Source organism: Odocoileus virginianus, chromosome 2 (assembly GCF_023699985.2).
Source record: "Odocoileus virginianus isolate 20LAN1187 ecotype Illinois chromosome 2, Ovbor_1.2, whole genome shotgun sequence".
Lineage (NCBI taxonomy): Eukaryota > Metazoa > Chordata > Mammalia > Artiodactyla > Cervidae > Odocoileus > Odocoileus virginianus.
The window spans coordinates 96,531,020-96,545,774 of NC_069675.1; the positions used below are offsets into that span (position 1 = coordinate 96,531,020).

Here is a 14,755-nt window from a genome sequence, read left to right on the forward strand (position 1 = left end):
TTTTTTTTTTAGGTTATCTTTGAGAAAGCATGAAAGATTTTCACTTCCCTTGTGACTCTCATGAGCTGCAACCATTTTTCCACCTAAGGCTGCTGTGTCTGCCCAGGGATTTCTCAGTCCCAGCCTCTCACTCACACATCCCTTTTCTTGTTGGAGTGTAAGCAGATGATAGGGGTGTCCCTGTGTACCTGCTTGGTTGAGTATCTCGGGGGACAGATGTGCATTTCTTCAGAGAGGTACACATTTGTAGCTGCTTCTCTCGTCAGTAGGAAAATAAAGAGGGTTTTATTGAAAATAATTGCATTTTTTTCCTTCTCTCTGAATCTAATAAAGTTTGGGAATGTTCTTGTGTTATTCCAAGAGAGTATCCTGAGGTGACTGTAAGATTATTAAGATGTTTGATAATTTTTTCCCATGAGGCATGGGTTTATTTTTGTCTTTTCTCTCGAAAGTTAGCTTTTTAATGGAAAATTGTTAATCCTCCTTAAGTGGAAGTTCTGAGAAATAAAACCAGATGCTACAGTTGTTACTGCTATACCTACTGGTCAGAGTATCTCTGGATGGAGGACAGATACATTGATGAAAAGAATTGCTCCCATGAGCCAAGAATAGAGCTTTGTGTTGAACAGGGGATTTTTTTTCCCCTCACATATTTACACTAAGTGGGCTTCCCTGATGGTTCAGTGGTAAAGAATCTGCCTGCAAATGCAGGAGATGCAGGTTCAATCCCTGGGTCTGGAAGATACACTGGAGGAGGAAATGGCAACCCACTCCAGTATTCTTGCCTGGGAAATCCCATGGACAGAGGAACCTGGCAATCCATGGGGTCGCAAAGAGTCAGACGTAATTGAGCAACTAAACAACAGCAACAGCAAAATTAACACTCAGTTCAGTTCAGTCGCTCAGTCGTGTCCGACTCTTTGCAACCCCATAAATCGCAGCACGCCAGGCCTCCCTGTCCATCACCAGCTCCCAGAGTCTACCCAAATCCATGTTCATCGAGTCAGTGATGCCATCCAGCCGTCTCATCCTCTGTTGTCCCTTTCTCCTCCTGCCCCCAATCCTTCCCAGCATCAGGGTCTTTTCCAATGAGTCAACTCTTCACATGAGAAAGTAGTTATTAAAATAATAGTTCCATGTATACTATGTTCAGGGATAACAAAAGACAGTGAGAACTCTTTCTACATAGACAGGATACACTTTTCATATTGACATTACAAATGAAAGTGCAGGTTGGGCACGGTGTTGTGGTATGTTTTAACTCTCCTGTGTGCTGACGTGGTGAGCTCTCGGGGCTGGTTGCTATGAGAAGCTGAGAGCTCTGCTTTGAGCAGATCATATACACCCCATCGATCCTGATGAACATTTTCTGAGACTCGGAAAAGAGAATCAAGAATTCCCCACATGGTCTGGAATGGTGGTGGGTGATGGGGAGGAGGTGGAGAAAGCTTTCTCTTCAAAAAAGAAAAAGATCTACTTCTGAATATCTATAACTTTTTTCCTTAAAATTTCAGGAAGAAGATACATTTTAAGGTCATTGCCTTGACTTTTATGCTAAAGACCCAAATTTCATGTGAAGAATTTATTCTTCAATCAGAAACATGTCAGATGACTTTGATTAGGGTCTGAGACATCTGTATTCTGCCCCCAAATTGGCATTATTTTCTTGTACCGAAGGCTGGCTCGGGGCTGACTGAGTTTCCCCCAGTTGTGCCTTTCTCTGAGCGTCTGCTTTGTGGTTTTCAGCTCTTCAGCACCGTACTCCACGGCCAAAGCGCCTCACCCAGTGTTGACCCCAGCGGCTGCTAACCAAGCTAAACAGGTAAATTGCTGATTTTTGCTTTGCTAATGTGACATGCAGTGACTGTCCTTGTAACTGAAGACAATATGGTACTGAGTCCCCACACTGTTTTTTTTATTTTGAAAATTTTTTCCCACGTCTTTTAAATGAACTCTGAAAAAGACCTGTGATCCTTTCCCCACAGTTTATGATGGTCTTGACCTAGTAGGTCAGTCAGGACCTGATGATGTCTTTGTCGACCATGTGATATTCTGCATCTGGTAATCTTAAGTCATAATTCTTTGTATGGAGGGTATCTGTGTGGAGTTGAAGTTTACTTTCATTTAACCTTATCTTAGTTAACCCATACCACAACCATATAGACAAGACAGATGTACAGCTACATTTCACTAATGAAGAAACCAGGGCTCAAATGACTGATGCTAGCTTCCACTGGTAGTGAATGATGGAACCAGGGCTGGAACCCATCTTCCAGCTTCTCCCTGCCCACTGCTTTGTTCATTGTACCTTTCAGTATCAGCCTCCAGGGAATAGAGTCTTTTGCTTTCTCCTATCATCCCTGTTTTTCATACTTTGCATCTTCAGTGATGTTTGTTATGTCTACTTTCAGGCTTTTGCCTGATAAACATGGTCTCTTAGAAAATAGGTTATATTGTAGACAGTTAAACAATCCAGAAGAAAATAATAGGAGATGGCGGAAAGGTAGTTATCTACCCTCTCTGAAGGGTAGCCCTCTCTGAAATTTTCCCTAAGAAAACCTGGTTTCTTTGCTATTCAGCTCTGTCTCTAGAAAGGTCATTTTAGATAGTGTTTGAGATTGACCCTCAGAACTTGCCTAATGTGAGTTCTTAGTCATGGTTGTCTCCTCTGTAATTTGTCCTGACTTAACATGGCACTTCAGCAGTTAGCATTTGGTCTTTCTTCTGGAGCTTTCCATCTTCACCTTGGAGGACATGTGGTGAGGCACAAATCATAATAAACAAGAGAAAAAGAACATTGACTGGAGCTGGATAAGTTGAACAGTTTTGCTTCTTTACCTTACTATAAGTTTTATTGAGAGCCAGGATGTATTTCATTCATTTACTTCTTCCTTCATTTGTGTTTTGAATATCCTGATGCCTTTTATGTGCTGAGCATTGCGTTAGGCTCTGAGGAAGTAACTGCAGGCTAGGCAGGCAGGACCCTGTTTTCTTGTGCTTGTGGAGTATTCCCATCTCTGAGGCGATATTACATTTAAACATATTGACCTAAGTTGAAACTGAAAAACAAAATTTAACTAAATAGAAGTGTTTGTGCTTGCTTATTTTAAATTATGTTATCATTTTACATGTTCCTTTATTCCAAAAACTGTTTTGTGGGTCACATAAATGTTTTCCTCCTATTACAGGGATCGCTGATAAATGCCCTAAAGCCATCTGGGCCCCCACCAGCATCCAGTCAATTGTCATCTGGTGATAAAGCTTCAGGTCAGTTGGCACTTTTGTTTTAGTGAAAATAAAAGGTGAAAGGTACGTTCCACAGAAGAATTTAATTGTTTTAGATCACAAAGGCAGTTGATGTGAAATCAAATAAAGACATATTTAAAAAGCCTCAGGGATATAGAGTCTCCAGGAAGTTAGTGAGCCCTTCGGCAGCTCTGTAGGCTTCTGAAATAGGAGAGTAATAGCAGAAAGCCTTCCTTTAAACGTTTTCCCCAAAAGGAACACCTGCCTTGCTGGATATCGAAGTTTAGAGAGAAGTAGATCCTACATTGAACTCTTATTTCTTCTACTAAAGGGAAAGAAAAACTCTGGGTTTTTAAGGCCAATTCAAAAGCCAGTAAAATATAGAAAGTAAAATGGATCCGTCACAGTATAAGACAAGGTGGTTAGTGGAGAGCCCCCTGGGGCTCAAACAGTAAAGAATCCACCTGTGATACGGAGATCTGGAGTCGATCCCCAGGTGGGGAAGATCCCCTGGAGGAGGGCATGGCAACCCACTCCAGTATTCTTGCCTGGAGAATCCCATAGACAGAGGAGCCTGGTGGGCTACAGTCCACGGGGTCACAAAGTCGGACAGGACTGAGTGGCTAAGCACAGCACACGATAAGCGGATAGGATCTAGTATTGAAAGACAGTAGCTTCACATGCTTCCAACACTCAGGCCTCTTAACTGAAATTAGCTTTTACAGTCACCATAAAGTGTTCCAACCAGGCATCCTTGCTGGCCCGAGCCCACTTGATGCAGAAGCGTGCTTGTGCATTCAGCCTAGTTTAATGTCGGCCCCTTCTGTTGGCTCTCTGTCAGAGCCCACTTCACTTGGCATGTGTCACTTTTTGCTGCAGGGCTCTTGTGCTGCCCACAGCTCAGCATTCTCCCTGTGCTCTGAATTCCAGCTTTTATTTTGATTCATGCTCTCAAGTGGGTCTTTAAGCTAATAAATTCTGTCAGAGATGCTGAACTTCACACATGAGTAGCCTGCCCACCACGATCTCTACACAGTCATGCTGTCATCCCAACTTCCTCTGTAGTCAGAAGCTTTCTCACTGGATATTGGGTTTATCCTCAGTAAATATTCCTTACACTCAGGAAAAAACCATTGTGTAGCCAATGCTGTATTCTAGAATTCAGACTAATGCACAGTTTTTATCATATAAGCCTTTGATGAGAAGGCAGTATGTAGCACTTCTTGACTAGAAGCTAGACCTTTAACTTAGAAGGGAAATTTTAGTGGAATTGTCAAAGACTTTTGAATCATTTAGGATTCAAATTAAGTTTGTTTCCATTTCTGGCTAATATTTTAGAGGAAAATTTGAAAGATTATATATCCTAACCTCTTTCAAGGATTTTATTGAAGAGTTTTTCGTCACTCTTGAAATTAAGAACTAAGAACATCTCAGGGGCAGTTAGCATGACTTGGAAAGAAATTTCTAAAATTCATCATCCAATGATGATTGTGAAATACTCACTCTCATTGCTAGATGTCCTTCTGTTTCTACTTGCCAGAAACAGACTTTTTTTGAGCAAGAAAATTTCCCTGAAAGACACTATTTAAGAGTTTGCAAAAACTTCTAACAACAACAAAAAGTCATCTCTGATACCTCTATAGAATAATTCCTTTACTAATTAAAAAAAAGAATAATTCCCTTACTAATTAATAATGGAAATACCTTCATTGTTTTCCTGATTTTAAAACTATTACAGGACCACGAAAGGTCTACAGTGTGGAACTATATAATGTAGAAAATGTGTAAGTTCCCTATTCCAGAGATAACAGCCCTCAAAGAATTGATGTGTATCTCTTGGGGTTTGATGTGTATCTATTGGTTTCTTTAAACAAAGATAGCCATATCCCGTATATACTAATCTGTAATCTGTCCCCTCTCCTCCCTCCCACCAGGAAAATATCATGTTCATCTTTTCAGATCTGGTACAACTCTGCCTCTCTCATTTTAATCCCTTTGCTGTACAATTGTACCCTGTTAAGTTTTTACCAATACTCTGCTGATAGTTCAGATTGTTCTTAACTTTTCAAAATTATAAGTAAGGCTACGTTAGACATTCTTGTACACATCACATTGTATTATAGTAGTGTTTTAGATAATTTTGCAAATCTTTACTCCATACTTATGTAAAAGAGAAGATGCTTTTTCTTATTGTTTGGATTGGTTTGATTTGGGCTTCTCAAATGTAATTCCCCCATCCCCCTTCTCCTTTTAAAAGGAGAGGAAAGGTAGGGGAGAGAGTGTAGGTAATAGCCCAGCCTGTTGGTAAGCAGTCACAGTATACCAGATGTGGGGAAGAGGACGGATTACACCTTAACTCTCCACACTTCTCTGTGTGACAGCAGTCATGTTACCTCTGTAATAAAAAACAAAGAAGCAGACCTATTATTAACTAATATTAACATAAGAAGTCTCTGGAAAATACAGAAATGCGGCGAGAAGCCAATAGCCATGAAGTCACTACTCAGAGATATTTAACATAACCTATTTCCCCTTGGAGTTTTTTTTCCTTTGATATATATCACATTTCATTAATTGCAAAATCTACTTTTAAAGCCTTAAATTTGAATTGCACTCAGTTACTTTGATGTCTTTCCTGGAAAGGGTAAAGTGGCATGCCTTGGTTTGAAATTAACAGTGACAGGGCCAGAGAGCCCATTCAGAGACCTTGAGCACGACTGAGTCCTCACTCTCCCCTTGACCGCTGACCTACAGGAAGCACATGACCTGGGGCCGTGCTTTGCACGGCACTACGCATTCAGAGCCGCAGAGAATTAAACTAAAGTGGTGTTTGGTTTTTTGTAATGTTCTTCTTTTTTTCCCATAATTCCAGGACCAGTGGCAACCAAGATAGAAACAGCTGTGACTTCTACCCCATCTACTGTTGGGCAGTTCAGCAAGCCTTTCTCATTTTCTTCATCAGGGTCAGTTGTGAACTTAAATTTTGTGGCAGATCACCAGCATCCTTATAGATTGCTTCCCCAAATCTTACAGTCAGTAGGTATACTTATATGAAGCCAGAGTTCTTATCTCCACAATGACACATTTAATGATAGTGGGAGTAGCTTAGTGTCCTAATGTAAATCTGTTTCCCCTTTTTTATTCAAGTTTGTATGTGTGTTCTTACTGACTTATTTGTTTTGTTGTTTAGGATAAGCCTTGTTTAGGTAGTGGGTCTGTGGTTGCTCTAGTTTATCAGACTGAGATCTTTTCGTTCTGACACCATCTGGCGGCTGTGTGAGACCTTGGATTGGCTTCGCTGCCCCAAGGGGTCATGTTATACTAGACTGCTGATCAATCAAGACAGTGGCCATTTGAGAATTTGGGTTTTATATAGATATGGGGAAGTCCATTTCTGTTCCATTTTTTTTTAAGTGATGTCTGTACTTGTCAAATTGAGTCATTTTTAAAAACAAAAGGGTCTTCTAACCCAAGGAAAGTTCTTACTGACCTCGGAGGGGGCATACCTTCTCACTATGCTGCAAACACTCATCGTGAAACCTGTGAGAGTTGGCAGAGCATCTCTCTGCCTTGGGGTGGAGTTAGTCTCTGTGTGGCTGAGATAAAAGCTCATCCAAAGATTGTTTTTACCGTGAAGGGTTGCACATTCAGTTCCGTTAGAAAAGCCTCTTAAGCTTTTCCAGGTTATGCTTTTGTAACTGGAATCACACTGACCACAGTCTCTTTTCCTTGCTGTGAGTTTGTTTCTTGAGCACCCTTCAGTCTAACACATTATGAGAAAGGAGGGTGTTAGAGTAGAATAGAATTTCAAGGGGGAAATTATATTTCCTGTAAATCATTATGTTTTCTACTCCCCAAAGGTAGTTTGGAGCACAATTTTAGAGAGTAGGTCAGTTCCAGGATCTACTGCATCTTTTAATTAATCTTTACTTCTGTGAACCTGATAGCCTTCTTCCTGTCTTTAAAATAACCTGCAGAGGTTTGGGTCATGGGTCAGTTGCTTACCTCTGTTACATCAAATTTCTTTACCAGGGTTGAGACAAAGAAAGAGATTTGTTTTCTTTTTTTAAATTTTTTTAAGGTGATAAAATATTTAACACATCTTAGGTGGTCTTGGACCATTTGATGATGCCAGTGACGAGTTAAAAAAAACCAACTAACTGTACTCTTTACTGTTACTTACTCTATTTGATATGCTTGGCCAGTTATATTTTAAAGCTTTTTATCAGGTTGACAAAAAAGTTCATTCGGGGTTTTCCATGACATCTTACAGAAACGCCCAAATGAACGTTTTGACCAATCCAGTAGTTTTAAATTTGTTATTTGAACTTTTCTCAGAGTGAGTAGTCCATTCTGGCTCAACTGGCGCTGAGTTTTCTTCTTTGGCTATAGTGTCTTCACTCACAATGTGAAGAAAATGTACAGAAGGAGAGGAGAGGATGAAAAGAGTCGGAAAAGTTTTTGAGGAACGTTTCCTGGTGGTCTAGTGGCTTGGGTGCAGCGCTTTCATTTCTGTGGGCTGGATGCAGTGCCTGGTCAGGGACGTGAGATCCCACAAGCCACTTGGTACAACTAAAATTTTTTAAAAAAAAAAAAGTTTTTGAACCAGATTTCCCAGCCGAGGACTAAGCATTTCGTCCGAACAGCAGAGACAGTGGCTTCCATTTCATGCTGTCTGTTGTCTCCCGCAGTGGCACATGCTGTCCTGACGTGCTCTCTGGCTGGCTCATAGGCTCCTCCTCACCCAGCCCATCCCATCTCCCTCACTAGGCGAGCCACCCGCTCCGGCCACCATCCCGAGGCGCAGTCCTAGTGCTCCTTCACTTGCCGTGAAATAGGTCCCCACCTCTTCTACTGTGGAAAGCCTGGCTGTTCCTCCAAGGCCTCCTTCCTTGCTGCTCCCCTCTTACCTCACAAATCTCCTCCCCCCGCTCCGAGAGCTCTGCTCTGCTGCTTCAGAGACAATGTGCTTGTACTTTGTTGATATTTATCTATAGATTGCAAGTCCCTAGAGAGTAGACTATGTAAATGAATTATAAAATGTACTATTAAAAGGGCAATGTTGTGCCTTAAGTCTGTTAATTTTTAACTTCTTTTCTTCCACCCCCTAGGACTGGCTTTAATTTTGGGATTGTCACACCAACACCGTCTTCTAACTTCACTGCCACACAAGGTACAGTCTCTGCATTGTGTTGCCTCACCTTTGTGTTTCCCTCTAAACAAGTGCAGGTTTGAGGGGGGCAGGTTGGTTGACATTTTACTTGCTGCTGCATCTTGCTTAAAGTATCTGCAGTGAACTTGGTATTGATATTATGCATTAGAAATAGGCTGGATTTAAGAAACTGTGGGGAAGGACTTCTGTCTTCATAGTTAAAAAACTCAGAAAGGATTTGCTTCTAGAAAGGCAAGGCTGTGCTTTAAATGTGAATGTTTTTCACGCAAGTTAAAATTTCTTTCTCCATCTTTGTCATATGATATTTAAAATTATATTAATTTTTAATCATCGTAATATGTAGTGAAACTATATGTAACTTTGTTCTGTATTTTCCCAGTCTCCTGTAAAGTGTTATCATGCTTTCATAATTTAAAAAAAAATTTTAAAGAAGTCAAAATTATCAATGTGTAGGTTGAGATAGGCAGTGGTAAAGAATCCACCTGCCAAGGCAGGAGACACAAGAGATGTTGGTTCGATCCTTGGGTTGGGAAGATCCCCTGGAGGAAGAAATGACAACCCACTCCAGTATTCTTGCCTGGGAAATTTCCATTGACAGAGGAGCCTGGTGGGCTACAGTCCATGGAGTCCGACAGGACTGAGTGACTGAACACACACACATAGTACTGTAGAAATGAAAGACTGAACTCATCTTTTTTTCCTTGATAACCTATCAGGAAACACACTTGTCCCATGCATGTTGTTGCAGATCTGCCAACATCTGTTGTTGTTGTTTAGTCACTGAGTCGTGTCTGACTCTTTTGCAGTCCCATGGACTGTAGCCCGCCAGACTCCTTCTGTCCATGGGATTTTCCAGGAGTTGGTTGCCATTTCCTTTTCCTGGGTATCTTCCTGACCCAGGATCGAACCTGAGTCTCTTGCATTGCAGGCAGATTCTTTACCACTGAACCAGCTGGGAAGCTCAGACCAACATCTACCAGCATGTTTTTAATGTTTAAAAGACTTTGAGGACCTATTAGAAACCAGATGTATTTTTTAAGTGCCTTCAAGTTCTCAGTTCAAAGTAATTGAGTTTACTTCTGTTTTAAAAAGAAAGCTTTTATTATAAAAGTGTTTATATTTTTTATTAAAGTAATATGTTCTAGAATCACACATTGTACCCTTAACTGTTGCAGTTCTGTTATATTTCCTTTTGGGCTTTTTGATTCTACCTTTTCATTTAGCACAATCTCTTGTGAGTTTTCCAATATTAATGAAAGTCTTGTTTAAATGTCATTTTTAGTGGCTACGTAATTTGTCTTGTGGATGTGCCGTAATTTATTTAACCATCCCCCTCTTGGACGGGTTCAAGCTTTTTCCAGGTTTTCCTATAATAAATAAGACAATGACCATCTTTCAACTCTTCCTTCAGCACATATTTTTATGAGTGCTTTTCTGTATGCCAGCCCAAGTGATGAACATGTTTTGGTAAAAAAGGGATCTCTTAAAATCTGCTAGAGGGATATTCGGGAGCTGAAAGCATACCGGACGTCCTGAACCCAGTCTCTGTGCGGCACTTAAAAGGTTGATTTCAGTCCTTTCTTTCTGTCTGAGCAGTGATTCCTAAATGGTTCTGCCCACTTAGATGTGGCAGAATCCCTTGAGGCCCACCCCTCTCCCCAGTCTCATAAAAAACAACTCAATGATATAAAAAGATTGGCAAGAACAAACTAATTGTCAGAAATCCTAAATGAAATACATTAAGAATAAAACACACCGGAAATTCCATAAACATTTTCATTAATACCATAACAGACAGCAATCTAAAATCACAAGCAGCTCAATACAATACCAGTGGTACAAAGAGGGGTTTCTGGAAGTTATCTGCAGATAGCATGGGCTTTGCCGTGTTCCCAGGCATTTGTGATAGCCAGACTTCTTAAAACCACATGGAGCTAAACACCTCAACAGGCACTTGCAACAGACCAATTTCCGTTTGTAAATATCAAATTTTAATCTTCTTTGTTGACCACTTTTTTGACCAGGCCTTGCGAGTACTTTACCTACATTTTATTTCATCTTTACAACAACTCTATGAGGTGTATGCTGTTATTATCTGTCTTCCAAATGGAGACACTGAAGCCCAGAGAAGTCAATTAACTTTTCCAGAGTGGCACAGCCAGCAAGTGGCAGAGCCCTCAGCCTCAGCCCCTCATGTCCTTGCCCAGCAGACCACACTGCCTCTGTGAGAGCATTCCGTGAGGAGAGCACTAGGAAGCAGCCCTTAACTGTAGGTGGGAAAGGTGACCTGTGGATTGACACTTTGTCCATAAGAGCAAAGGAAAGACTACCATTTGGAATCAGTTCCTTGTCTTGTCAGGAAGAGGTCCATAGGCTAGCATGTGCTAAGAATGTTATTCCTGAGACACACACACATGGGGGGAAATGTGTGTGAGGTCTTTCTGTTTTTCTTGTGGACGGCTAGGTTAAATTCATGTACTCTAGATACAGGTGTATTTGTTGTGACTTAATGGTGATAAAAAGAACATGCGTTTGTCTCACCTCAGTGAGACGACTCAGAGCGCGCGTTCCCTCGGAGAACCACACGTTCTGTCCTCCGCAAGGACAGTGCTGTCAGAACAGGCTGTCCTGATGGGGTCACGGGAGGAGAGAGGCTCTGGCTTAGAGAGGTCAGTGAGGCTGTGATGGGCCATATTTTGTGACAGCCAACCCATCTCCTAATTTCTTTTGCCAGGGTCAGCACCCCCCACCAAAGAGTCAAGCCAGCTCGATGCATTCTCCTTTGGTGGGGGAGGCAAGCCTTTCTATGAGATTGTTCCTGAAAGCTTACCTTCCTCAGGGACGATGACATCAGCTAGCACGGGAGCAGCTGGTGCTGCTCCAGGAGAGTCTGCCCCAGCCAGCAGCAGACCCGCAGCCCCTTCTGGAATCTCTCTCTCCACCCCTGCCGGCAAGCTGGAGGCGCCACCGTCCAAGCTGGGTGAACTGCTGTTCCCAAGCTCCCTGACGGGAGAGACTCTGGGAAGTTTCTCAGGACTGCGGGTTGGCCAAGCAGACGAGTCCACCAAGCCAGCCAGCAAGGCACCATCCCCAGGCGTGACCAGTGCCGGTGCGCAGCCCACCAAGACCCCCGCCGCCCCCTCCGGGTTCAGTTTTCCCAGCCCCGCGGTGCTGGGGAAGCCCGCAGAGCCCCCCGAGACCAGCTCCGCGGCCACCTCGGCAGCGGCACCAACAGCAGCAGCCAGTCCCAGCCCCGGCCCCAGCAGCTCCTCGACGGGCGCCTTTGGCAACCTGCCACTCACCAGTGCAGGCTCCTCTGGGCTGTTCAGTTTTGGGGGCCTGTTTTTCGGTAGTAGCAAGACCAGCTTTTCATTCGGAGGCCAATCGACAAGCAGCACAGCACCCTCCTCCGCCCCGCCATCCACTGCCACACCCCTGCCCACGTCACTCCCCAGCTTGTCGTTTGGCAGCCCCCTGAGCTCAGAGTCTGCCCCCACCCTGCCCACGTGCTCTGGTAAAAGCTCAGAAGCAGCTGCATCATCGGCTCTGCCCGAGAAGCCAGGCAGTAATGAGGCCTCGGCATCAACTGCCTCCCTCCTGGGGCAGCAGCCACCAACCCCGCTTCCCCAGGCTCCGCTTCAGACTCCCGACCCTGGGAAGAAGGAGCCTGCTCTTGCCCAACCCGCTGTCAGCAGCCCTGGCACTGAGGCGGCCAGTACCAGTGTCCTGGCGCCTGCAGCCGAGGCCGCTCCAACAGCCCCCGGGGTCCCAGACGTCAAGACGGAACCGCCATCCCCAGGCCCCACTGTCTCTGTGCCCGGGCCAGCCACCATCACGGCACCTGGAGCCTCGAGCACCATCCCTGTGGCCCCAGAAACATCCAGACCTCCCACCACCTCCAGTGCTGTTTCCAGTGCTGCTCCAGTCCCCGCCACGGAGACCCCAGTGTTTGGGATAGTCACTTCTGACTCCTCTGTCTTCACTCAGCCTCCTGCTGCCAGTTCAAGCTCGGCTTTCAGCCAGCTCACCAGCCATACAGCCGCCGCCCCCTCGGCGACCCCCATGTTTGGGCAGGTGGCCACCAGCACCGCCCCCAGCCTGTTTGGGCAGCAGACGGGAAGCAGCGCCAGCACAGCGGCTGCCACGCCGCAGGCCAGCAGCTCAGGGTTCGGCAGCCCTGCGTTTGGCACTTCCGCCCCAGGGGTCTTCGCACAGCCGGGCTTTGGACAGGCCCCGGCCTTCGGGCAGTCGACCAGCAGCCCCGCGAGCAGCTTTTCCTTCAGTCAGCCCGGGTTCAGCTCTGTGCCTGCTTTTGGTCAGTCCGTGTCCTCCACCCCCACGTCCACCAGCGGGAATGTCTTCGGTGCCTCTTCGAGCACCAGTAGCTCCAGCTCCTTCTCGTTTGGACAGTCGTCTACCAACAACGGAGGTGGGCTCTTTGGCCAGAACAACCCTCCTGCTTTTGGTCAGAGTCCTGGCTTTGGGCAGGGAGGCTCCGTGTTTGGTGGCACCTCGGCCGCCACCACAACAGCGTCATCCTCTGGCTTTAGCTTCTGTCAAGCTTCAGGTAAGTACTTAAGGGAGATTTTTTCCTTGGTTGTCCTCCATATTTGAAACATTTGCAACAAGTCTGCATTGCTTCAGGAGGGAAAAGGAAGGGAGGGAAAACAGAAGAGGTTCTGGAAAGTCTGTAAGAGGGCTTGGACGCTGGCGGCCCTGGGCGTTTCTTTGATCTAATCACTGTGGTTCCAGTCTTGCTTCTCAGCAAGTTCTCCACCAGAGTGCCAATTTCATGGGGGAGAAAAACAAGTTTAAAGTCATGGCAAGTAATGAATGACTCATGAGTATGAAATGTTAAATTTGGAAGGTGTTTTAGAGGTCATTATGTCCATAACTGTCAAGCCTGGAGATGACTGATCTAATGTCTTTCGGTGCCAGTGGTGGAACCAGACCTAGACTCCAGAGCTCCTCACCCTAGCCCATTGTTTCATTGTCTTCTGACACCATCTTGTATCCTAGAAGAGCAGGAAGTGACATTTGAAAAGTTGGGTTTTTTTTTTCTATTTTCAGTAAAATTTTTTAAAAATCTTTTTAAGTTTTACAGTTTTTTAAAGTAAAACATAATCCTCACTATTGCATGTCCCATCTTAGCAGCTGCTTTTACTCCAAAAACCAACAGATGGGACACTCCCAAAATCTTTTCTAATCTTCCTTTCTCCATGGTTATCTTATGAAAGGCATTTCTTTAGCAGTCAGGCTCAGTGGGTGAGGGGAATCAAAGGTCATTGATTTTTTGGTGGTCAGGGTTACAAATAACTGCTAGTTCATTCCGTTGATGATAACTTATTTGAAGCTGGCTCATAATTTATTAGGAAGTCTATTCCTTCCTGTCTTCAATAACTATTTGCTGAAGTCCCACTATGTTCCACTACAAGAATGGATGCAAGACACAGTGATGCGGGATAGTTTTGAGACCCACCTGATGCCTTGTCAGAGGCTGGTCAGCCTGTTTGAGTGATGGAAAGTGTGACAGTTGGTCTAAAGAACAGGCAGAGAGAAGGCCTTGTGGCTCTTAAAAGAGAATAGGATATTTAACCCTATCTCTAGCGCATCTTTTGTTCTGCAGTCAAAACTTGAGAATCCTTGTCTACAATCAAAACTATTTCAGTACAACCGAGAACCTCTGAAAAACTCTTCCTTCCTGTGGTAACTAGGAGGAAAGATGCCTGCACAGCCTCCTCTAGCTGTGGTTGAGGCACTGAGGCCTGCCTGAGCTCGCCTGCCTACACCGATAGCAGAAATGAAGAATGAACTCTTGCCATCTAGCTCCTTGTCTGGGGCTCTTCTGTTACAATATATAGTTCTGCCTGGCTTCCCAGGCCCCGTTCAACCCAGCACCTCAACCGTGTTTTACCACCTAGAAGGAAGATAAACAGCTGTGAAAGAATCTGGCATTTGAGATTAGAGGAAACCAGGGAGTAGTCATACTCATGATATCAAGTCAGTCATTGGAAACACTTCTTAGCATCTATGAGTCTAGAGAAAAGCTACTCAGAGTCCTCACCCCCACCCCCTGGGGTTTGGTAGAGACAAGGATTCAGTCCCTGAGGCTTTGAGACTTTTTTTTTAACTGTTATAAAATTTCAGCAGTGAAAAAAAAGGTTTTTAAAACTACTTGCCTGTAATTTTCTCCATTTCCTTGGTAGGGAAACAGATTTTACTCATGAGATGATTTATTCTGAGGTACTTTCACATACCTGAGTGGCATTTAAAAACAAAACTTTGATGTATAGAAGTTTCATTCAAATTAAACTTCTGTTTTCTTTTATTTTATAG

General features: G+C 44.0%; 1 protein-coding gene across 4 annotated transcripts in view; it reads left to right on the plus strand.

The window, feature by feature from the left end:
* The window catches only part of NUP214 (nucleoporin 214), an 85,328-nt gene that overhangs the window by 44,832 nt on the left and 25,741 nt on the right, over positions 1-14,755 (plus strand). For 3 of the 4 annotated variants that reach the window (XM_020875551.2, XM_020875552.2, XM_020875553.2), the window contains exons 25-29: positions 1,747-1,822; positions 3,189-3,267; positions 6,119-6,209; positions 8,358-8,419; positions 11,154-12,986. In XM_020875551.2, the coding sequence (XP_020731210.2) occupies positions 1,747-1,822; positions 3,189-3,267; positions 6,119-6,209; positions 8,358-8,419; positions 11,154-12,986 (2,141 nt within the window). The remainder of the gene's footprint in view (positions 1-1,746; positions 1,823-3,188; positions 3,268-6,118; positions 6,210-8,357; positions 8,420-11,153; positions 12,987-14,755) is intronic. The other variant, XM_070454765.1, reaches the window with a different exon arrangement.